Source organism: Brachyhypopomus gauderio, chromosome 2, assembly GCF_052324685.1.
Source record: "Brachyhypopomus gauderio isolate BG-103 chromosome 2, BGAUD_0.2, whole genome shotgun sequence".
Lineage (NCBI taxonomy): Eukaryota > Metazoa > Chordata > Actinopteri > Gymnotiformes > Hypopomidae > Brachyhypopomus > Brachyhypopomus gauderio.
This window is the reverse complement of record NC_135212.1, coordinates 28,015,701-28,040,926: the sequence shown is the minus strand read 5'-3', so window position 1 is coordinate 28,040,926 and position 25,226 is coordinate 28,015,701. Positions and strand designations below refer to the sequence as shown.

General features: G+C 42.8%; 3 protein-coding genes across 8 annotated transcripts; 1 reads left to right on the top strand and 2 right to left on the bottom strand.

Moving 5' to 3' along the window:
• Positions 1 to 1,947: 1,947 nt before the first annotated feature.
• Positions 1,948 to 4,049, top strand: lepa (leptin a). The gene is made up of 3 exons (XM_076993372.1): positions 1,948 to 2,101; positions 2,929 to 3,123; positions 3,294 to 4,049. Exons 1-3 carry the CDS (start codon positions 2,078 to 2,080, stop codon positions 3,660 to 3,662), a joined length of 588 nt encoding a protein of 195 aa, XP_076849487.1. The 5' UTR covers positions 1,948 to 2,077; the 3' UTR covers positions 3,663 to 4,049.
• Positions 4,050 to 4,649: 600 nt separating this feature from the next.
• rbm28 (RNA binding motif protein 28) lies at positions 4,650 to 13,803 on the bottom strand. Of its 2 annotated transcripts, none has more exons than XM_076993371.1 (19): positions 13,677 to 13,803; positions 12,443 to 12,601; positions 12,208 to 12,332; positions 11,869 to 11,944; positions 11,599 to 11,691; positions 11,423 to 11,494; positions 11,265 to 11,346; positions 10,821 to 11,029; positions 10,638 to 10,701; positions 9,749 to 9,858; positions 9,494 to 9,567; positions 9,267 to 9,402; positions 9,021 to 9,085; positions 8,676 to 8,834; positions 6,892 to 7,041; positions 6,216 to 6,323; positions 5,409 to 5,662; positions 5,125 to 5,293; positions 4,650 to 5,008 (listed from the first exon to the last, which is right to left on the bottom strand). In XM_076993371.1, exons 2-19 carry the CDS (start codon positions 12,558 to 12,560, stop codon positions 4,865 to 4,867), a joined length of 2,208 nt encoding a protein of 735 aa, XP_076849486.1. In that variant the 5' UTR covers positions 12,561 to 12,601; positions 13,677 to 13,803; the 3' UTR covers positions 4,650 to 4,864. The 2 variants fall into 2 exon arrangements, with proteins under 2 accessions (XP_076849486.1, XP_076849480.1); XM_076993365.1 differs by lacking the exon at positions 13,677 to 13,803 and adding an exon at positions 12,998 to 13,432.
• Positions 13,804 to 14,130: 327 nt separating this feature from the next.
• On the bottom strand, positions 14,131 to 22,600 carry LOC143497402 (transmembrane protein 53). 5 transcript variants are annotated; one of them, XM_076993352.1, is made up of 4 exons: positions 21,601 to 22,289; positions 20,961 to 21,111; positions 14,934 to 15,424; positions 14,131 to 14,761 (listed from the first exon to the last, which is right to left on the bottom strand). In XM_076993352.1, exons 3-4 carry the CDS (start codon positions 15,409 to 15,411, stop codon positions 14,400 to 14,402), a joined length of 840 nt encoding a protein of 279 aa, XP_076849467.1. In that variant the 5' UTR covers positions 15,412 to 15,424; positions 20,961 to 21,111; positions 21,601 to 22,289; the 3' UTR covers positions 14,131 to 14,399. The 5 variants fall into 5 exon arrangements, with proteins under 5 accessions (XP_076849467.1, XP_076849460.1, XP_076849434.1 ...); XM_076993345.1 differs by lacking the exons at positions 20,961 to 21,111; positions 21,601 to 22,289 and adding an exon at positions 22,430 to 22,600; XM_076993319.1 differs by lacking the exon at positions 20,961 to 21,111 and having other exon boundaries at positions 21,948 to 22,285.
• Between the last annotated feature and the right edge of the window lie 2,626 nt (positions 22,601 to 25,226).

Below are 25,226 nucleotides of genomic sequence, written 5' to 3'. Positions count from 1 at the left end.
TGTGATTCCTGTAACCATGTGCAAACGTGTATGTGGATCGCTGTGTAATTCATATTTGCCTGTCAGGATCCTGACACAGCATAAACATTGGGAGCCGAGAGGTGCGTGATGCTGACACTGCTATGCGTTAACGTGAATCACAGGATAAACACCGAGGTTGTCGAACGTACTGTAATGTGGCCATTTGCAATGTCACCCACCTATTCTGCTGAAAAGACGAAGAAAAAGCTTGTGATGTGGGCATTCCGCCATCAGTGGGCCTGCAGCCACAGGCTGATCACTTGCAGAAGATGCTCAGCACAAATCTTCCACGGCCACGGGTGGACTGCAGACATGGACCTACACGTGTTGCAGCAGGAGTTGGCTAAGATAAGGATGGAGAGCGTAACCCGACGGACCTAAACGTGCACGGCAGCCACGTTTGGCCAAAAGTTTATTATTATTTGCCCAATTGGTCAGTCTGATTGAAAATGTTTGAAATTCATGACCCGAAATAATGCCGGTTTTCTTGCAAATAGTAAACGTGATTGTTCAGTCAAGTAACCTAATCATGAAGAACAGTCGGTCCTCCCTTTCTGGCCCTGCCGTTTTCCTCCAAGTTTCATTTGAGTCTCATCTCCAATGTTGTGTTTTGATGCATTCGACTTTAAGTTTCATATTGATAACTCGGATTCCGTTTCTTCCTCTTCGACAAGACGTGACTCACAAATCTTGTATTTCATCGTCTGAGTATCTCGAATGAGCTCATTCACGGGATCAATTGTATCTGTTGTTTCTGTGCATGTGTGTGCGCATCCAACACGAGGAGGGGCTGGAAATGAGATCCTGCTGCATCTCACTCTGTGGAAGATGACTTCGTTCGCCATGGCCTACACACCCACCGTACGACCAGCTCGGTCGTCACGCGAGTCCGCGCTCACAGCGCGAGCCCCCTACGCACCCGAGCTGATGCGCGAGCGTGACCGTCCCAGCTGTTGCGTCACTACAGCAGAAAGCTCAACAGGAAATGAAGTGACACTTCAAGAGAATAGAACAACTGCATAGGTGGTTAATGACATGTTACAACTCTTAATACTACCTTGATGAAATATTCTGCGATATTCTTGTAAATATAGTATTTGATAAATAAGACGGAAATTAAATACACAAAATGCATAAAGTAAATTATAGTATTATAGTAAATATTTTAAAAGCATTGCCTCATTTAAAAGTAATTCAGTTCTTCAGTTGTAAGAAATTAATTTAGTGCAAATGCACAACATGACGTTTATCTAACTGGATAGAAGAGCCAATGACGTACACTGTAGTCTCAGAAGGGTTGCTCCCATTACAACAGTGTACTATGCACCAAGACCTACAGCATCCTGTGAGTCACACACACAGAGCAACACCTAAAGGACGCCCACAAGTCCAGACTGGAGCATATACCAGGCATTACTCCAACATAACAATTTGCTGTTTTTTCTGCAGATTTAATATAATAAGGTTTTTGTTGGAGATTTGAGATGTGATAACGAGTACGCCATGGGTGGGGATTAGTTTAGAGAAACAGTCACGTTCATGCCCAGAAACAAGAAAACATCTTAATACAGCACATTCTTGGACCGTAGACCCTCAGTGAGACAGATCATCTGACACAAACATGCACCACAGAAGGTAAAATAACTATGAGACCATTCCACTCCACGCACAATATTGACCAGAACATTTGCAGAACAAATATGGACAAAATCCTCAGTACCTGATATATGCTTCTTAATGACTTTGGCACGTTTGAATTAGACCCATTCTAAAAAGCATCACCTGTTCTTGAAAGAGTAAAAAAAAAAGACGCAGTGACCACATCTGACACTGCACGGACTACTCTGTAAGCTGAACATAATATTTAAAGAGCTTATACATGTGTGTATTTCCTGAAAGTGAAACTGTTTCCCCAAAGTGAGTTGTTTTGGGGGGGGGGGTGTTGTCCCATTCCCCCTGTTCTGCTGTGGGACAATTGGGCAGGAAAGCCTGGGGTGATTCACTGATGAGTCAACGGCCATCAACTATAAAGCCTCAGCACTGATGGAGGTTAAACATGACACAGCTCTCTCATCTAAAGGTAGGTGCCCTCTCTCTGTCTGTACAGCTCTACATGCTAGAGGAATATTAGTTAAACAGAGCTCCACATGGTCGGTGGTCTATGCAAGCGCAAGCAATGAAAAATATATATATTAAAAAAGAGAACAGAATGGATAAAAACTCAACTTTACTTTGCAGTTGTTTTGGAGTTTTATGCAGTAGGTGTTTAGATAAGACCAGGGTGTTCTTTGGGAGTTTGGGAAACATAGTGTTAGATGATAAGACAGCATACTAAGTTCTGGAAACTGAAAAATTTTAAACAAGATAATTTGTTAACTGTTTGGGGCTGTAATTTCTCAAAACAAAAAAGAAATGTGATCATATTCATATAACATCATATAAAGCTTTTTATTTCAATGGGCAATTTTCAGTTATTGGTAAAAAAAATTATTTTACTAATAATTTTTTCTAGTAAAAGAATTTTGTTTACCAATAACTGAAAAATTGCCCATTGAAATAAAAAGCTTTATTTGATGTTACATGAATATGATCACATTTCCTTCTTTTTGTTTTGAGAAATAGTATAGTGTGTATATACAGTGTATACACACACACACATACAGAGAGAGAGACAGCACGTTATACATCACCTGGTAGTGTGGTGAGCGCATGGTGCTAAGAAGGGATCAAATGTAGAGAGAGAGAGAGAGAGAGAGAGAGAGAGAGAGAGAGAGAGAGAGAGAGAGAGAGAGAGAGAGAGAGAGAGAGAGATGCTGAAAGTGTGATATTGACCTTGCACAAATATCTACCTGCACTTCCCCTTTCACAGAAATAGGTGTTAATGTGATGTGTGTTTGTTTTGAGCAGGTCGATCTAGACTCCTGCAGCAGCACAGAACCACCTCCAGGAAACATGGCCGTGCCCCCCACCCTGCTCTACTCCTGCCTCGTGAGCATGCTCACACTGTGCCACAGCCTCCCACTGCCGGCAGACAGCGTCAAAAACTTTGTGAAGATGCAGGCTGATAACATCATCACCAGAATACAGAGGCACAAAGATGAGGTAATGCCCAATCTACCAAACAAAAGTGATGATGTGTTCAGCTGAAGTTAGCACACTAGGCTACAGAAGCACAAAAGAAAAACAATAGCAATTTGCAAAAATCTATAATATAATGGATAAATTGAATAGATCCACAGTACAAACATCTGATCCAGTGCCTACAACTGTAGTTCCAGATATTCCATAAGATGATCCTGGACAGTCCGGACCTGCTGCCTGAGCTCTCCTCCGACAAGCCCATCGTGGGCCTCGGCTCCATGGTGGACACCTTGAGCACCTTCCAGACCGTCCTGCGCTGCCTGCCCAAGGGCCACGCGGGACAGCTGCGTGTGGACGTCTCAGTCCTGCAGGCTTTCCTGGAGGACCAGGCAGGGTCACTGCAATGCACGCATCGCAAGACCAGCGCAGAGAAGACGCTGGAGACCTTCCTGAAGGACAACGGCACATACCACATCACTCTAGGACACGTGGCTCTGGACAGACTGCAGATATACCTGCAGAAACTCACACGCAACCTAGACCAGCTGAAGACCTGCTGAGAGTGATCTCTCCATCTGCCATTTTAATACGGTTTTATTTATAAACATATATTTATAGACCAAATAACTATTTTTTTGCAAATAGGTCTTTAAAATTATGCCAAGTTTTGTATAATGTATTTTAAATGCATGAAGGTCAATGTGGTTAAGAAAACCACTGAGAATATAACAGCAAATACAGTGAGCATGAATATTCATACACGGATGCACACACAAGCACATACATGCAAATGCAAACCCAGCTATAGGCACAGACCCACAGTCTGCCTACTGATCTCACTACCAGCCACGGTGATGTCACACCATCTTACCAGAAGACTCGTGATTGCGGATGCCGGGAAGCACAACTCTTCTCCCCCACCTGGATCACCAGCACACACACGCACTCACCATATATCCGCATTTCTGATGCATTCTTCTGTAAATACTTTGACATTGTAAGAGCTAAAGCTGTTTGCATATGTAAATAATTTATGATGTCATTTTTAAGTACTTATTTTTTTATATTCACAACTCCAAATGCACTGAAATAAAGATAAAAACGTAAAGCTGTAGTTGTTGCAATGACAGAGAAACACCCCAATCAGGAATTCTTTAAGAGAACCCCAGCCATGACAGGAGGCCACAAGACACTCGCGGTCATTCATACAGTCACTGTGACAGGCTGAGCCTAATGCAAGACTGTGATCACACTGTACAGGGGGCTTCACTGAAGCAACCGTATAGGAACTGGGGTAAGAGCAGATCATCATACCCATGACGCAATGCAAGGCTTTTCAGTAACAAACACCACTAAAAGAAACACAGGACTGCAATTCCCAGTCACTTAAGTCAGAAAGTCATACAATTAAACAGCAGCAGTTTGTTGACTACTTGACTGTTTACACAAGGAATTTGTGAGGAGGAAGACCTCAAAGCAACCAGCCAACCATTAAATGCATGGGCAATGTGTAGAGCTAATTATTCAGGCAAATTAAACCTGCCATCTTTATTTAAAAATTATTTATTTATTGGATTTGAACACAGTTGGATCAAACCGGTGCCATAAAAAAGGAGGAGTCCTGTTCCACCACCCAAACTACACAGCTGGGAAGAGAGCGATATACACGCGTGCTTCGCCTTTCATAAAACACACACACACCAATTAAATAAAAGTCTTTCTCTGGCATGTGCTCACGCACCCAAACACACACACGTCTGAATCAGCTGAACCATTTGTTCTTTTTAACGAGCGATCCGTCAGCACCGGAGCGGCCCAGGAGTCTCTTCTTGTACTGCTCCACCAGGCTGTCAAAGCGGTCCGCCTCTTTGTTCCGGATCATCTTCTTCTTCGCTGGCCCGACTCTCTGAAACAGGACATTTGTAAATCCATTTTGCTCAAGTTGCAGCCTAAAAAACGGAAAAAAATTCTAGAAATGGAACTGTAACTTCTTACTAGACACACGCAGAAGAATGTGTTCACCTGTTTCTTGTTTCCTGGTGGTTTCCCCTGAGGGCGGGCGGGACCCTGAGGGCGGGCGGGCCCCCGAGGGCGGGCGAGCCCCTGAAGGTGGGCTCCTGACCGCTCCTTCCTGCTCGGCCCCACTCTCGCTTTCTTAGACTGGACAGGCTGCCGGCCTTTATCCCGATGCCTGGGCCACATCACCACACGCACACAGGTCAAGCTCAGGTCACTTATTAACAACGCAGCACATTGGTGCAGAAAGGTGCAGAGAGAGGGAGAGAGAGACTGATCATAGTCAGGACCTGATCTTTGGGCCTCGGTGGGACGGCATGGGCAGGACCTTCTGTCGCTTCCTGCCCCCCTCCAGCTCCACATGCTTCACCTCCGCCGTGGTCCTGAACCCAGAGTAGTGGCCACTCCCAGCTGCTTGCTGTTTCTTCTTGCCGTCCGTCTGTGCGGAGGGAGCCAGCCGCCCTGCGCCTCTGCCCGCCGCCGGAACCTTGGGCCCAGGCTTCTCAGCCGCACAGTCTAGCCCACCAGACTGGGCCGCTTGCTTCTGTGGACCAAATACACACATCCAAACAGTTATTGATGCCAAACTGTTATTCCAGGATTAACTCCCTATTCTAATTCTACAAACAGGGTATTTAATTTCTCAGTTATCCAGTTTTCTCCCATTGAATATACTATTTCAATCTTAAGATGCTACTCAAGGTTTCAATGACTGGTGTATTTGTGTCTTAGTTAATTTCAGCCTGTTAAATAGATAAGCTGCATCCTTCACATTGTCAGGTAAAGATGAGTTTTAAAGAACACAAAGACGAACACAATAGCTTGGTAATGCAGGCTCATGAGTAAATTTTTAACAACACTCCACAAATCATTGTACAGACATTTTTCCACCCTCATCACTGTTCCGGAAAATGTAATTACAGCAAACTAGACAGATTTCCTAATTACTAATCACAACAATTAATATGCCCTACAATAAATAACTAAAGTAAATAGATTCTTTATGTTATTGTTTGTATGTGGGATCATATTCAACTCAGGATGGGGTGCGTCAGGTATGATGCTGCTTTTTACCTTATTGCTCAAGAGCACCTCACCTTCTCGTTGGCGGAGCCAGAGGCAGGTTTGTTCGCGCTCTTCTGGAGGCGTGCGGCCTTCAGCTTGAGCTTCCTGCCGTCCTCCAGGGAGAACTCCACGATGGGCCTCTGGGCGGGGAAAGAAAACCGCAGCAGGATGAGCTGTAACATGCCGCCGCACATAAAAAAAAAAAACAGGGTTGCAACAGTCCCAAACGCAGCTCCAGGACAAACATTCCTTGATGTGAATTCAGCTAAGGACACGATCACCAAGAGGAAACATTCACCTTATTTTCAAGAAGTTACATTCAGCTGGGACGAGAAAACATTCCATCTGGCCAAGTGGGAAATACGGGATATTGTGGCATTAGGAGATGGGGAGGGGGGATATGGGATTTTGCTTCCAAGAACCTTCCAACAGGTCTTCTGTTCACTGAAATACCCCATCCGCGTACATACACATGTACTAGCAGTCAGGCAGAGAATAACCTCTCAGTGCACCAGAGCGCCTGTATGACTGCTGGCACCCGCTACCTCTCAACCCTCTGTAACGATCTAATTTAAACAACGAAGCTCTGAATGAACCATCTACCACTGTTTACCACAAACTAAAGTCACTTTAACTGCTCAGAAGCCTTAAACAAAGGATTCATGCTGACCAGCTGTGACCAGCCCTGCCCATGGGCGCCATACCGACCTTGTTGGGGGTGAAGATGGTGGGGTTGTTGTTAAGGTGACGCAGTGCCTGGAGAGCATGCTCGTGCTGCTCAAACTCCACGAAGCCGTAACCTAGCGACTTCCCCATCACCTGACCACGCACCGGCTTGCTGTCGTACATGACACGGCACTGAGGGGGAAAGGGAGCGACATGGATGGTGTTCAACTCAGAATATGTCTAATGACGGTCATAATCAGTTCACAGTTAATAAACCCCAGTGTTGTATCAACATGACCTGGTGCTGCCATCTAGTGTTAAAGCAAAAAAGTGTCATTCACACATTTGTGTTCCTTAGGCTTTTGTTATAAAACTTATAGAACAAAATTAAATAGACACATGTGTAGGGGTGTGTGTGTTTGTGTGTGTGATGTATATGTGTATGGTGTTTGTGTCTGTACATGTGAGTGGTGTGTGTACAGTCATGGCCAAAGGTTTTGAGAATGATACAAATATTAATTTTTACAAAGTCTACTGCTTCAGTTTTTATAATGGCAATTTGCATATACTCCAGAATGTTATAAAGAGTGATCAGCTTAACAGCAATTAATTGCAAAGTAAATATCTGCCTAGAAAATGAACTTTATCCCCCCACATTTCAACTTCATTGCAGCCCTGCCTTAAAAGGACCAGTTAACATTGTTTCAGTGATTGCTCCATTAACACAGGTGTGGGTGTTGATGAGGACAGGGCTGGAGATCAATCTGTCATGATTAAGTAAGAATGACACCACTGGACACTTTAAAAGGAGGCTGGTGCTTGGCATCATTGTTTCTCTTCTGTTAACCATAGTTATCTCTAAAGAAACATGTGCAGTCATCATTGCACTGCACAAAAATATCCTAACAGGGAAGAGTATCGCAGCTAGAAAGATTGCACCTCAGTCAACAATCTATCGCATCATCGAGAACATCAAGGAGAGAGGTTCCATTGTTGCCAAAAAAGCTCCAGGGCACCCAAGAAAGACCAGCAAGTGCCAGGACCATCTCTTAAAAGTGTTTCAGCTGTGGGATCGGGCTACCAGCAGTGCAGAGCTTGCTCAGGAATGGCAGCAGGCAGGTATGAGTGCATCTACATGCACTGTGAGGCGGAGACTCTTGGAGCAAGGCCTGGTCTCAAGGAGGGCAGCAAGGAAGCCACTTCTCTCCAGAAAAAACATAAAGCAAAGGTGATAACTAAATGGCTCAGGGAACAAAACATAGAGATTTTGGGTCCATGGCCTGGAAACTCCCCAGATCTTAATCCCATTGAGAACTTGTGGTCAATCAAAGAGACGGGTGGACAAACAAAAACCTACACATTCTGACAAAATGCAAGCATTGATTGTGCAAGAATGGACTGCTGTCAGTCAGGATTTGGTCCAGAAGTTGATTGAGAGCATGCCAGGGGGAATTGCAGAGGTCCTGAAGAAGGGTCAACACTGCAAATATTGACTTGCTGCATTAACTCATTCTAACTGTCAGTAAAAGCTTTTGTTACTCCTAATATGATTGCAAATATGTTTCTGTATGTGATAAAAACATCTGAACAAACACACATAACCAGAGGACAGCGGATCACGTGAAAATATAATGTGTGTGTCATTCTAAAAACTTTTGGCCATGACTGTATATATGCGTGTGGTGTATATGTGTATGCGTGTGTATATATATTTTTATGGTTAATGTATGTCTTGTGGATAGGGGACGTGTGTGCGTGTGTGTGGCGTATGTGTGTGGTGTGTTTATATGCGTGTGGTGTATGTGTGTGGTGTATGGGATTCTTACCTCGGTGATGCGGACCCCTTTGCCTCCACCTGCTGCAGACCTACAAAGTCGTAGCAGCTTGTGATGGTCAATGGTTTTTGGCATGTTATGGACGCAGAGGCGCGTTTGAGACACAAACACATTCACGTCCTTCAGCTTTGCCCTCTTCAGATCCTCAAACTGGCCAAACACGCACACACACACACAGTTGTAACGCCCAGCCACAACACAGGAAGCATTAATGTACTCTATCCCCACAGACCTAATAACTGGAAGTGCTTTTAAGAGACTTGTAGCACACAGTAGCAGTGAAACAAGACTTAATTGTTTTGAACAGAACCAGCCGCTGGAGCAGAACCCGCCTACCCTTGTCCTTTTGGCCATATCGGAGTTAGACACTCCCTCTGCAGCTTTGCTTCCAGCACGGATCACTGGGTGTGGACACACGCAGAAGGGCACAAGAACAACCAGGTGAGTAAGAGTGGCATCGGATGGAGGATGTGAATATGTCACATACTGCTCCGAGCTGTGCAACCCTGAAGTGTCATTAGCAGCACACAGGACACAGAGCAGAGGTCAGAGGTCATGTCTCAGGCGCAGGGCAGCACTCACAGCCCTCTCTTGCGAGGTAGAGGTTCCGGGAGCCTTTGTGGGTTTTCTTCGTCTTGCTCTTAAGCGTGGACGCGTCCTCTCTGCTCACCGCCAGCATCACGTTCAGCTTACGGCCGTCGGCGTGTAGCCCCCCAGCCTGCAAGGTGGAGAAGGCAGCACAGTCGGCACAGGAGAGTGCAGAGATCGCGCGCACACGAGGGGGGAGGAGGGGGGTCGACGGGACGTACCTCAGACTCATCCTGGGCCACCGCTAGGCATCTCTCTGCCGCTTCTTTAGACTTGAACTGGGCGAAAGCACAACCTGGACACAGAGAGAGAGAGAAAGAGAGACCGAGAGAGAGACCATCAGCTGATCTGCTCCTCAAAGACACACCAGGACCAGTCTCGGGTCTCCAGGCATTCGTCTCCAGTAACAGGACTTTGTCCACAGGAGGTGTGAGGATGAGAAGATTGTGGATAAAGTGCTCTGCGAGTCCACCAACCTTTTGAGAGTCCTGTATTAGGATGGAGCACCACCCGCACGTAGTTCAGTTCTCCAAACTGCAGCAAGACCTCCTCTAAGCCCTCCTCCTCAGCGTCAAAGGACAGGTTCCTAAGAGAGAAGGGTCCACTCTCAAAACGGGCCATAAAGCAATGGGAAAATGAACGATCACAGGACACAAGATGTTTCATCAGTTACGCCATAAAGCACACTCAGATCAGATGGGTTTATTAAAAACTTGCCTTTTCTATTCACTCATTTGCGTTATATCACCAGGAGTAATGAGTGTTAACTGATTTGGACTAACAGTATTATTCAGGTTGATTTCTTTTTTAATGTCTGGTTACTACGTTGTCTGCTTTCGTGATCTTATCTGCTTTTGGAGACGCCATGACAAGTTGGGACCTGCTGCAGAAATCCTCACACACACTGACTCTAATCCTTCTAATAAAGCAAATGAAACAAACCAAAACAAACAAAGCATTAAAGGATTCTCTCAGTTCTGGAGAACTGTAGATGTGCTACACTTATTGTATTACTGCACACTGGAATTTGGGGAAACATCATTTTGATCCTCTGTGTTGCATGGCCTGATTAATAATAAAGTTCATGTTGATTTTTACATGTCTACACCCAGCACAGTTATGATGCCATCAACACTTGCCAATTTAAGAGACCAGACATAGCCACTAGGGGGCAGATGTCAGCATACATACATCTTTACACACTGGCTCCTACAATATTCACATAATAACATTAAGACAAACAGTGGACACCTAAAAGCATGTCAACCCTGTGTTATGAAGATCTCTTTAAATCTGTTTAGACTTGACTTATATTGGAGATGTTCTGTTTGTTCTTGCTCATCAGAGGTGTTTAACGATGCTAACCTGATGAAAACGGTTCTTCCCTCTTTTACATCTGATGGGAGGGGATTCTTACTCTTCTTCTGAGCTGGAAACAAACAGACAAACCACTGAGTTGCAGCCACAATCAACAGCACAGACAAGAGTATAATAAAAACCAAAATGCAAGACCGAGTGGCAATGAATCGTTTAAAGAATAATTCATACTTTTTTCAACGTCGACATCATCATCATCGTCGTCTCCATCATCACTGTCTGCTTCCTGAGACTCAGAATCATAATGCTCCTCATTCTCTTCGCCTTCACTGTCTACATCAGGGTCCTGCTCATCATCATCATCATCATCATCCTCATCAGATGACATGTTCTCTGGATCAGACTCTGTGTGTTTGTTCTCCTCTTGCTGCCTTGTGGCCCTTAAGATCAAAGAGCATCATCATACAGCTGTAAGATCACGCAAACACACCGACCCACCTAAAAGCAGCCAAACACGGACAACTTCAGGTGATATAAATGACAAGACCTGGCAGCAATTGAAACGGGAGTAATGTTCAGTACTTCAGTGATTTTTGGAGCCTGTGGCCTAAATGCTTGCTAGCATGTGACATTATAGCTGCCACAGCTCTGTGAGAACACCACGCCAGCACTTACAGTTCCTCTGGAGAATCTCCCGCTTCACTGGACTCTTGGTCTGCTTCACATTTCTTCAAGTTCCCATTTTTATCTTCGTGTCCTGCAGCCAACATCCACGATCAGTTCACAAACAAACATTCTGCACATCTATTTATACATTAAAGGTTCATGGGTACCTGAGGTGGAACCTGGCTGATTTGCAACAAATTTATCTTTAGGGACGGCCCAATCCACAGCAACCTTCCTGTCTGCGGGAGGAGGTGACACAGAGCAGGTGATGTTTATGAGGACAACCGGGCACACGAGAGGACACCAAGGCTGGGAACAAGCGTTTTGGTGTGGAGAAACTCACCTTTAATTTCCTTCATGTTTGTTCCTGCAAGAGCTTTTCCTGCTTCAAGCATGTTTTTAAACAGGATGAACGCAAAACCTCGTTTCTTCCCATCTACACAAACACAGTACACTGTGATTTCATCGGTTTGCATGCAAGACGCGGCAGCTTGCAGTGTCCATGTAAAATGGGCCATCATGAAATCAAAGGGATCTAGAGCTGCAGAGCAGTGTGACGCACCAAACCACCAATGCTAAACATCTGTCCCAGGTTTGGGATCTGGAGTTATACCTGGTTTTAGAGGGATGTTCACATCCAGGACTGTCCCAAACTTTGAGAAGGTTTTTTTGAGATCATCCTCAGAACACTGATAAAACACAATAAAAAATATAATAAAATATGTAAGATTAAAAACAGTGAATAAATAAAGTGCTAATTATAGAGCATATAGTTTACAGGACCAGAGATGAAGAGGAAAAGCCACACCCCAAAATAACCTTTTACTTATTTCATGGTTTCATCTTGACCAAAACAAAGTGGAAAATTACATTTCTTTATTCATTATTAGGATCAGCTCTAGAATTATATTCACATTAATCAAACAGTTAACATTTACCATCCCACACTTACTTTAAAACTAAGATTTCTAATTATAAGTCTGGCCTTAAGCTTTTTCTTCTTCATGCCTTTCGGTTTTTCATGACTTTTAATCTCTGATGGTTCCTTGTTGCCTTCTTGTGGAGTGTCTTCTGGATCTGTGAGGATTTTTCAAAAGAAATTACACTGGTCAAAAACAGATTCCACATAAGCACATGGACCTATAATATCCAATATTTAATATTCGTAAGTATATTGTAGTGTATACCTTTGTTTTTCTTTCCTTTCTTCTTTTCAAAAATTTTTTTCTTTGCCAGTACCACAGATATTTTCTGTCCGTCGTAGTTTTTAATTTCTGTCAGAGCTCGCTGGGCATCTTCTGCCATGGAGTACGTGACATAGCCAATACCACGGCACCTTTCTGAGCCTTTGGAAAGAAAGCAGGTTAAAGATGGGTTGTATGAACACGTCCTGCTCCTTCACCCAGAAGCAGCAAATCTCCACTGAGGCCCACTGCTGAAAGGCAACAGTGCAGAAACGGGCACGTAGTAGGAGTAGAAAAATAAATAAAGAACATTAACTCTGTAGCCCACTACGTTTCTCTAGTGTCTGCAAATCTGCAAATGTAAGGGGCAAAGCCACATCACTGATGATGATAAATAATCATAACTTTATAACTAATATTAGATTATTATACCTAATTATAATATAATCATATTAGTTATTAAGTTATTACATCTAATTAGGACTTAATAACAAATATGACTATTACATAATTATAATTAATTACAACTTTATAATGTTCACACTGGTGCTCACTCACCTTTATCTCGGACCACGAAACAGTGCTTCACTGGTCCAACATCAGAGAATATTTCCTCCAAGTGGTCATTGGATGCCGAGGAGGGTAAATTTCGCACAAATAATGTGACTGGTGACATTGTGGCCAGATTAATTCCGACTAACCTGATCTAGCTGCTTAACCGCGACTGGGTCCAAACTCGGGCTGCTTCGGTTTAGCCAGTTAGCTAGCAAAGCGAACTTGGCCTCTTAGATGGTTACGTTTGGTGTCAGCAAACTAGTGAGGTAGCTACACAGCTAGATAAACGTCTTCATTTGCCTGACCAAGTCTTTCAGCGCCAAACGGTCAGCATTCATTACAATTTCCCAGCACTGTAAACATTCCCACATTGCACACGTTTTTCTACGAGGCTGACATGTTTTAGCAGGAGCGGAAGTTGTTGCTCTGCTTGGCCGACAGGCGGCGCCCGCGAACAACAGCGCCGCCCACAGCACCGGAGCCCACTGCAGCAAGCGCGCACACGCTCAGCGTTTCACGCGCGTGGTGGAAATTTTAACATTTTCCTTGATGCTATGCTTTATTAGTATATGTTAAAATTATAGTCACATGATGGATGTATAAGCCAGAGCTTTTTACCTATATATGTGTTAATCTTGTAAGTAGGATACTTAAGCTATTCAGAGTCTGGTATGGTTAGTACCTTAGAATTGTGTTGTCTTACCACTGGACGTCCTCGGCCCATTCCGGGAATTTGATGTTCCTAAACTGACTTCGATGGAGACACCAGCCGGTCTCCTAATCTCAACATGGAAGTGGCCACGTCGGCTCTCAGACCATCATGAGTTCACCAAGCGTGGATGGGGCGTGCAGGGAGAGGCCAATATACATTTGTCAAATCATGTGTGATTTATGTCAAGTTCATCCAATCATGTGCTTTAATCACCTCATGTTCACCTCGTTAACACCTTGTGTGCTTATGAACTAGAATATAAGAGATGAGAGCTCAGTGGGGGGAATTAGCTCTCGTTTGCAGACGCTCTTGAGTGTGTGTGTGTGTGTGTAACGGAGATCTCTGGATTAATCCATACTTGCTTAATAAATTCATTTTACTTTATTACCTTATCCAACTGATTCTGACTTTATTGTGCTCACTGTTTAAGGTTTACAGAAACTCTTTATTTATTGGATCTGTCATTCGAAACATACATGTAATACAAAATTAGTGCTAAATAAAAAAAACACCCCAGATTATTTTACTCAAGTATCACAAAACATCATAAATTCAGTAGGCTACAGATAGCCGAAGGCACTATGATAAATACATAATGGACTTTTGTAAGTGAAGTTTTTAAAAGTAAACCCCAAGTGACTACGATGCTGGCTTAAATAGGTCTTAGACAACGACTTCACATGCATATTTAAATCACATTTTAGCCTTGAGAGGAGTCATCTTCAGAGAACACAGGTAGTTATCCAGGAAGGACAGGTACTCTTGAGGATGAACACGCAGATGACCAGCATGAATTGACTCCGCCCACCTCTTGCTCACCACTGTAATGCCCCTCCTCCTCCAGTACTCTTGCAGTTCCTGCAAACTCTCTGGGTCACTCAGTGCATCATTGTCACAGGAGAAGAAAAGTGCAGGTGCTGTTACAGGCGTGTTCCTGAACGCATCAATGCTTGTGTTGAAGTAGTCCACTGTCTGGCGTTTGAAGACCTGGAAATACAGGAGGCTAGTACATCTCACAAGAGTCTCAAAACGAGGGAACACATTTCTGCTTACACCTGCAACAAAAGCACAGAAAAGATCAGCATAAATTATCCAGACACACACACATTCCACACTACAACATTATCATCTTTATTGCTAATGCAATTAGGTGCATTTAACCTAAACATCTACCAAACGATGAATGGCAAACAAATAAAACTGCACATTGTGTCACTCCTTTCATACCGATTGCCATGTGTTCCAGAGAACCTATCACCAGGCTGTCATAGATCTGTCCTTGGATCCTATTGGTCAGGCCCCGGTATCGCTCCACATCTCTGGACAGGTGAAAAAGCAACTGGGCAAATGTGTATCCCCCAATGGAGAAGGCGTGGATGAGCAGGGCCTGCCGAGAGAAGCGCTCGCTCTCCAGGAGATCCAGGAGCTGCAGGCTGTACTCCAGCCCCCAGCGAGGCCAGAGGAACGTGCTCACGTTACTCTCCACGACCAGCACGTCGAAGCCTGCTCTGAGGTACATCTCAAAGTACTTGGCCTGAGCATTTGTGTGGGAGCCCAGCCAGGGCAGCATCAGCAGCAGGGGTCTGGGTCGGCCTGCTGGGCCAGTAGACGCAGGTGGCACCATACACTCGTTTACGTAGAAGGTGATTCCTTTGCTGATCTTTTGCGTGGTTACCCCACTCGGGGTAACCTTGGTGGAAAGCATTACAACAGGGGACCTGCAACGACAAACCAGAGACTCAACAGTAAAACTAGTGCTAATGCTAACTAATGTTAATTCATTAGTTCCCTGTGGATTTTTAACAACTGTTGTTTGACAGATAAGACTGAAGTTTTTCTTCTGTCTATCAGTTTCATACATCAACTAGAAGAGACTTTGGACCAACCACCTCACAGAGGGCTATCTCTACTAAGCAGTGTGTGAGAGATGTGTAGCCTACATGTTTCATATGTACAGCCTGTGTAATGCTTTAGGTTTGCTTAAATCTTTCAAAATGGAATGTGACCAGTCACCATTTTGAGGTCTTTGGTGAAAGATTTGCTCAAGCAGCCTGTTAATGCTACTTAACACAGCCAGTACGGCTTAATGCCACTAGGGCGAAATGAAAAAATAATACAATGGATTAAATAGAAACATTCATTTAAAAGTCAAAAGGATGCAGTTTTAAAAACCTAGTAAACATGTCCATGGGGTGTATTGTATATGCTAGAAGACAAATCGTGAGAAAGAAACAGTCAACACCATGACTAAGAATTTAGATTTAGATATGAAGTTTACCACTGCTACTCTCATAGTTTCATACATTACAATCCTAATCAATTTAGGGGTGGGGTTTTCCACGTCATTAGCATAATCTTTAATACAAGACACATCAGATGAACCAAGTGTAGTATTTTCCAGGCTTTGCCTACTTTCAAAATAATGTCACAGACATGCTTTAAAAAAAAAAAAAAAAAAAGTGCCATATTTTTGTCAATTGTGATTTTTTACACCCCAATCGAAATTTGTCCTCCGCTTTTAACCCATCTGTGCAGTCAGAACACACACACACACACACACACTAGTGATTACTAGGGGGCTGTGGATCACACGTGCCCAGAGCGGTGGGCAGCCCGGCGCCCGGGGAGCAGTTGGGGTTAGGTGCCTTGCTCAAGGGCACCTCAGTCATGGCCTGTCTGGGAATCAAACCCACAACCCTCCGGTCACAAGACCAGTTCCCTAACCGCCAGGCCATGACTGCCCCGCTGTGTGCTGTGTGCACTTGTAAAACTGCAAAATGACCAAATGTGAACCTTCATACATTTCCAAAGTATCAGAGACTCTGAGAGAATGCCATCAGATTATTTGTAAAACAAAAGCTAGTATTTCCACTATTTATATTGAAGCTTGACTCTGTTCTGTCCACTGATCTTGGGTGCACATTGAGAACAAGCCAACATGTTAGTTATGTTGTTTTTCTCATCTCTTATCTTTCGACCACTGTGTACACCGGGGGGGCGTGGCGCCTGCTATCTGTTTGTTGTTGCAATAGAGGCAATCCCCAGCATCGTCTTGAGATTGCGGTGCGTGATTTCAAAATAAGAGCGAAGAGCGCGATAAAAAAAAAAAAAACATAAAAAAAAAAACACTTTTCAAAACAGCTCGCGGCCCAGAAATAGATGTTTGAGTATGGGGGGTGTACACCAAAATGGAATATGCTAGATGTTTCACAATGTGAAGTTAAACAATGATGGCTAAACACAATCAAATTATCCGGATGGAAAACTTCACAGGATTTTGGGGTTGTCAAAAGTGCTAACGGTAGAGCAGTGTAATGACATATGATTATACATAGGATATGTGTTTTTTTTTTTTTTTTATAACTTTGCAATTGAGAATTCTAAAATGGAAGCAAAGGAGTACCAATATGAAACTACAACACCCAAAACAGTGATGTAATCCTACATTTTAATGCTTCACTCATACATGCAAGTTTGAGCTCAAAATTAAATATTTTTGTGTACATGTACACTTGCAATTTGGTAAACTTCTATTGATATATCATTTACACAAACATTTGGATACTTTATGGGTAGATTTATTTTTATTCTAATGTATTTCCCTGCAAGTTTGTTGTTAACAATGATTGTTAAACATGTTATACATAATGTGCAATCATTGACAATGGGTTTGAAGTGTAGGTCTAATTTCCAACCATGCTGGGAAGATGGCAATATTCAAATGTTAAAGAGGAAACAACTCCTCTCCTCAAACTTGCATGTATGGGTGGAGCATTTCAATTAAAACTCAGGATTACACTGCTATGTGTAGTGAGTATTACTGATGTGTCTTGTATTAAAGATTATGCTAATGATGTGGAAACCCCCAACCCTAAATTGATGGGATTGGGCCATTAGGATTGTGACATATGAAACCATGGCTATTCTGAAACTGTTTACATTTTTATTAGACTACATTTTAATTTAGTTACTGACATGTTTCCATATTCCAATGTATGTCTGCTGTTCTTGCCCCCCCCCCCCTCCCCCGGAGCACAATATCCTACCACTCTCACTGTATATTATCGAAACTTAGAGAGAAAGAGTATGAAAGGGAGGACATCGCTTAGCACGGGGCTTCTTCGCTCGGACGCTGCTGAGATCCACTTGGGTTAGGTAGAATTCTAGCAAACTAGCACCAGTGCACTGGAGAGTTTGTACCACATATACTTTGGCTATTTTGTACTTGCTTTTATTCTATATAAATTTATTTGAAAATAACTTGGTGTTAAGCCTTTGCTTGGGTCACTCAGTCAAAACCAATCGGTTCATCGGGGCAGTGTTGGGGCCCATCTGGGTCTGGAGAAGAAATCCCAACAATTTGCTGTTTGATATAGTACTTTTTTGTCATTTCTTTAGCTGTATTCTAGTTCATTCAATTGTATTTTTGACTCTGTCCTACTGTATTGGCTAGTATATAGGCCTACTTTATTAGTTGGTGACAAAGCACTTTTGAGGATTGCCCTGGATAAGAGCTCCTCCAGGCAGACCTCAGGGCAAATGGAGATTGACATGAAGTAGTTAGCACTGAATATGTTTTACATATTAAAAAGATAATTGGTTCACAAGCTGTTAATTCCACTGCCAGTTAAAACTGGAATACAGGCACCTAGAAAGGCTACCAGCTCCCTGCTTATTCTGAGGGCATTTCTAGATGCATTGGTATTGTAGCACAGCCTTGTGCTTATTAACACACGCTGTATGCTGCTAAAGTTAAGAGAAAACGAAGGGTGATGTCGGTGCTGATAATGAGGTAATGGGTGATAAGCTCCATCAGCAGGTAGACATTAGGAGGCGGAGCTTGGGACGGCAAGCAGGTAAGCTAGCGCTATCACTGACAGAACAGGACTGGTTGGTTCTAGAATCAGCTGCATGTTCCAGGTTCTGGGTGAAAGCACAGAGAGGGCTACAGGACAGAAGGAGAAGGTGTAGGAGAAGGTGCTGCTGAAGATCGATCTGCTCAGGAAGCCGTGGACACCTCGGCTGTTATTAACGGCTGTGCAGTCCACCGTGCCCTGAGGATGACTGTTTTCCCAGCCAAACAAGATTTGTGGTCATGTTACTTCACTCTCAAGGTGGCCTCCCAAAAGGCAGATACATGTCCAAATGGATTTGCACCATTAGAACAGATGGCCATGTGCTTTTAGGCTTACGTATATCAGAGCATGGAGCAGAAGGGTGGCAGAGGGAAAACACTCTCACTATAGGATGAGTGAGATGGACCTGCTTGGATGGACGCCACATGTGCAAAAGGTTCTGTGCCCCAAGAAAAGACAAAGTTTCAGAAATACTCAAGACTGCAGGTTTTGTTGATCCAAGCTAGCAAGAGAGCATTACCTCCAGCTGGAAGTAGTTATCTGATCTTTATTCACTCTTATCATAGTCTGCTGTGCTATGCTAGGCGTTGCAGACTCTTCAGCAAACAACTAAAGAAAAGATTTATTCCACTGTAACAGTGATGGCCATATGCACACATCCTAGGTTCAAACCATTGACCGTATATATATAATAGACGGTATGTCACCGTTGACTCCCATTGTGAGTTTTTGAAGCCACCAAGATGGCCGCACAGATGCTGCCATCTTGAAAATTGGAGCCAGAGCATGCGCGTTAGAACCGGTAGGCAGGACAGTATCTCTGCCACGACATTCGTTAGTATACGCCCACCAGTATAGAAACTTTTGACGTTTTACAAAATAAACAAAGGTAAAAGGCTTTAATACTGCTCTCGAGAGTTCTGCTGTCGAGAGTTTTGATGTTGAGCGCGTTCACGTTTGAGCGTCTGGTATTAGATGTCAACCAACGCAGCTATTAACTGTCAATCACCTTATCGCCACACCCCTTTAAATAACACTTAATAACTTCTATAAAATCTGTTTATCATAGAGAAAAACACTGGGAGAGATACTAACGCAATGGGGTGTTATAGAATTGACTAAATATAATTGCTCAAAAAATTTTGTGTGTAATAAAAATTCAAAGTTTCTCGTCCTGCCCGTTCACTTACATGGGAATGGGCGGGGTTAAAAGTTGTACTGCAGCCAGCCACTAGAGGGCAGCTGACTCATGGAGGCTTCACTTTTCACTCGTGTCGTCCAGTCCACTTGTATATACGGGCTGTGTTCAAAATAGCCTACTACATACTACTGGCGTACTGATCGAGCACCAAATCAGTATGCCGTATGCAGTATGTGACCAAAATGAAATTTTCCAGTACGCGAAACATACCCGGATGACCTACTACTTCCGCAAAATATGCCAGTACGCGAACAGAGCTGTCTTCGTGGTGTACTGCATCCCATCATGCAACGCTACGTTCACGTGACCCCGTAGTATGCTTTGCTTTTGTCGCATACTGGAAACTGTACTGCATACTACTACGAGGACCAGTATGCAGTATCCAGTATATACTGAGTCCAGTATGCAGTATCCAGTATGTAGTAGTCTATTTCGAACAGAGCCCGTGTCTCTGGTTCAAACACAGTGATCTTCTGAAATTGTTTATAACAATGTGTGCAGCAGTGTGAAATGAGGAGCCATGCTTCTGCAGTCTGACTAGACGAGCTAAAAACAGAATGAGCAGATGTCAGAAAGCAAGCAGTAAACATATATCTTAAAAACAAGAATGTTTATAAAGCAAAAATCAGAAATGCAGTCAGAGAAACTATCCAGCTAATCATCACTCCAGCCATGAAGAGTGTAAGACAGACTGGACAGAAGTCCAGTTATCATATTGCTATATATCTTAAACTAATTGCTGAAGGCCTTGTTGTTAAATTTAAATATTTAACATTATTGTGCATTTGCTGGATGATGTCAGTGCTGGTACTAGTCAAGATACATAACACACACAATAATGTAATTTGTTAGAAGGCTCATTTGCATATTACAATATTAATGATGGAATGCTCAAAATTCAGTAATTGCCAGAATATACTGTACGTCCTTTGTGCATCCCTCGCAATAAGTAAACATTTCTGCATTTGCAGGCAAGTACAGGGGTATAAGAAGTATCATAATTAGGGGTACCACAATTTCGTCATGAAATTTATCTGAATATGCTTTGTAACACCAGACTGCAATGCCATTACCAGAAGAGAACCCATGTTCCTTATTTATAGTGCGTGTAGGAAGCTTCGTGACTAGTTATCCCCTCTGAGTGTAATAAACATTTCGGCAAGAGTCCTAGCAGCGACCCTGACACGCATGACTAACCCATGGTAGAAGTAGAAAGACCTCCACACGCCCTCGGTGAGGACCTCCACTTTTTGAGAAGACGTCTTGTTTCTACAACACTTGGAAAGGAAATCTGGATGTCTTGTACTATTTTCCTGTTAATTTTTGTTGAACTATATCCAACAGCAACCTGAAACATATGCATGATATATATATATATATATATATATATATATATATATATATATATATATATATATATATACACGTGTGTGTGTGTGTGTGTGTGTGTCTATTTCATCTTTGGAAAGACAATGGTCAATTGTAGCAGTATTGAAACATAAAGAATTGCCTGTATGCAAAATTATGGCTGAAAAATGTTAATACTTATTAAGTAGCTGCAAGTGCATTTATGCCTCAAGCATCAATGTCAAAAACGCAACAGTGTTTTTTATCACAGGGCAAATGAAACGACGAGAGTGTTAACTAACGACTTAACAATAATCAATATGAGCTGAGTCGATAGCTGCTAAGTTGTTAGCGCGAACTGCTAACCTAGGTTAGCACGAATCTGTGAGCTAGCTTAGCGCGCGAGACGACTTCGAGACGCAGAAACGTCGAGAAACTTCTCGAAATCCTACAAGTTTACAAACGTGCCAAAAACTACAAGTGCTCTTACCTGTTGCTTTTGGTAATATATTAACTTGAATCCACACCTAGGTAGTTAGATAGCTCTACCCAGCCTACATAGCGAAAGATAACGAGTTCTTTCAAAGGCTAAAGTTGAATAATTAGCATGGCGAGCTAGCTGACAAGCATCCCTGCCCATTCGGGAAATGATGAGATGATCTAACCAGTTATACGCCCAGCGTACGGATTTAATTTAAAAACACGATGGCTGGTTTTAGTTACAGGGGCGCAAGTCCTACAGAGCACACACTCTTTATGTGTAATTCATAACGCACCACAACCTCGCCCTTGTAAAAAACAGGACACACCTAAGCCTACGACCTAGCCACACAATACCTCCTGTCGTTGGTCTTCACACTGGTGAGCAAGTCACGCTGAAGAACCGAGTTAGAAACACCACATATAGTCCGAAATAAGCCACGGTGAAAAACCGAGTAAGAAACACTACATATAGAAATACCGCACATAGAAACACTAGATACACTCCGAATTCGCATGGCTGTTGTGCGCAGTAAAAGTTGAGTACACCAGTTTCTCCATAAACCATAACACAGTCCATCATGGCAACACGCCAGAAGAAACGTGACCTTCAACATAAAGGTCTGGAATAGTGTTAAAGCAGGTCGGACAGTTTACCATTAGGCGTGCTTCTAAAGTTTAGACTCAACAATGGTTTCTTTCAGGTTTAAATTAGTTACTAACTGCATCTCAAACTGGCTTCTAAGGCATTTCTGTCACAAAACAATAAAGAAAAGTAACTGGCTACGTTGACAAGTTACGTTGGTTACGTTGACACTTAAAATGTTGGTAAAACTTACGAAAGTAGCTCGTATCGACACTTAAAAAATCATTTTATAATTTTCTTCTTTTCCAACCCCGCCAGGGTTCACTAAAGAGCAACGTTTGGAGAAGAGGAAAATCTGCGCCCACGACAGTGCCAGGGTTGCCAACTCACGCATTTGACCGTTTTCACACGCTCTCACGCCACACTTCCGATATCTCACGCCGAAAAAAAATATCCAGTTTATTTACCTCAGATCCACATATATGATTCAATACGTTACTAGTTCGCTAGCTCTGGCGCCTTCCACCGGCGATATAACACCCGTCAAAAGTTGGCAACCCTGCAGTGCGCATATATATATATATATATATATATATATATATATATATATATATATATACAGTGGTACCTCGAGATACGAGTTTAATCCGTTCCAGACCCGTGCTCGTATCTCGAACTGCTCGGTTCTCGAAGCAATTTAACAATGTAAAGTATTGTAATTGGTTCCGGTCCTTAAAAAAGTCACAAAACTAGCGTAAATGTGGAAAAAAAGACATGTTCTTTATTAATGAAGGCACACGCAACATGTATAATTAAACAATAAAATAAATGTAGGAGAAATAGTTATTACAGTACTACAAAAAACGTTTGTAGTATTGAAATACTGTACTGTATACACCGTACGTACTGTTACTCGTTGCAAAGCACACGTGCGAATGGCTGTGATGACCGGGTACAGGAGTCGACCTTACCAACACCTCAAGAATTAAAAAAACGCTATTGGCTGCTAGAACGCGCTAAATGACGTCATCTCCGCACATACAAGTATGTTTGTGTTTTTGAACCTAAGGTTGTGGGGGAGGGAGAGAAAGAAAAGCGTTTGAGTGTGTCTTTGAGCTGATTAATGATTTATTTTTTTCCATATAGTACTGTACTGCCACCTAGTGGTTCATGCTCGTATCTCGAGCGTGCACTCGGGTGTCGAACAGAAATTTTGCTCGTCTCGGTGCTCGTATCTTGGATTGCTCATATATAGAGCAGCTCGTATCTCGAGGTACCACTGTATATATATATATATATATATATATATATATATATATATATATATATATATATATATATATATATATATATCAGTGGGGAACCGTCAGGGCCCTCTACGCCCTCTCAGAGGGCCTAAAATATTCTTAAATAATTATCCAATTTTATTTTATCTACTTACAGTTTGACAATCGACATCTAAACAATTACAAGAATATAAGCAAATAAATTATTCAATCGTGTCTATTCAATCTGTGTTGGAAGGTGAGGGGTTAAGTGGAAGCCTGTGAGCCTGTGTCTCCCCCTATCAGGACGCCTGCTGTTCGTTTACAGAGGGCCTGGCAGTTATAATTCAGTTTCAAATGACAGCAAAATTGACCAATCATATCTTCTCTCTTAGTGGGCGGGCTTAACTGTATGATAATTTCCGCCCGCTGTGGCGACGCTAGCTGTCGTTAGCACCACCGCTAGCTAGTTTCGATTCATCCCTTTGACGTCCTCGTGCGCGCTGTTTACATATTCCGCTTCCGAGAACCACGGATCTGTGAACCTTTTTTTGTTTGGAAACTTATTTTGCTTAAGACGTTATCTAGTACAGATATTATTGTTTATTGCGTTTTTAAAGCTGTACTGTCGTCTGTTTTTCTTTATTCTTTATTGCAGTTTAGTAAGAAAGGAAACAATTTTTTTCGGGGGGGGGGGGGGGGGGGGGGGTAGCGGGCCCAGGTTTAAAGGTCACGGTTCGCTACTGATATATATATATATATATATATATATATATATATATATATATATATATATATATATATATATATATATATATATATATATATATATACGGTCGCTGGTCAATACCGCGGAGCCAGGACCAAGTGTGGTCGGCAATAGCAGCTCAACTCAGAGCTGATTTACATTTCAGCGACCACCTGCTACCTCTGCGGCTGTTGGTTCTCCAAGAGCGAGAGCATCACCTCGACCCTTTCAAAGGTACCTTATTGTAATAATTATTTACTAGTTGTTGGTATTAACTGAATAGTATCCTACAGCGATGTTACGTGCTATGTTTTCTGTAATAGTTATACATTTTCTTTATTTCAATTTTGTAGGTCTGTACATATTGCAGACGTGTTGGATGGTAGCAGGATACTGGGGAAGGTGAAAAATGTTATTGGACGTGATGAATCCCTGGTTCTTACTGATTCCCAGGGAAATTAAATAATTGATTCGGAGGGTACAACAGGTAAATTGTACTTGGACTGAATGGTCCTAGAAGCTGTATATGAATGTATGTTTTGTTTAAACTAAGTGCTTTACCTCATCTAGCACACCTAATTCAACTTATTTACGAAATAAGCTTTTCATTTGTTGCATCAGGTGGTGGGGTAGGGATAACACAAAGAACACAGTCCTAGAGCGTTCAATCAATCAATCAAATTTTATTTATATAGCGCTTTTTACAACAGTTGTTGTCACAAAGCAGCTTTACAAGTGCCGGGTCCTAGCCCCCAGTGAGCAAGCCAAAGGCGACAGTGGCAAGGAAAAACTCCCTAGTTTTTCATGAGGAAGAAACCTTGAGAGGAACCAAGACTCAGGGGGGGAACCCATCCTCCTCTGGCCGACACCGGTCACCATGACAACAACAACAATTTATACAGAAAGAAGAGAAAGAAAAGGAAAGAGATATAATAATGTCCATCATGGTGTAGGCATCCGGCTTGGCAGGAGGTGGTTGGCCCAGGATGGATCGCTGGTCTCTTCATCTCATTATTCCTCAAGCAGGCGGGCAGCCA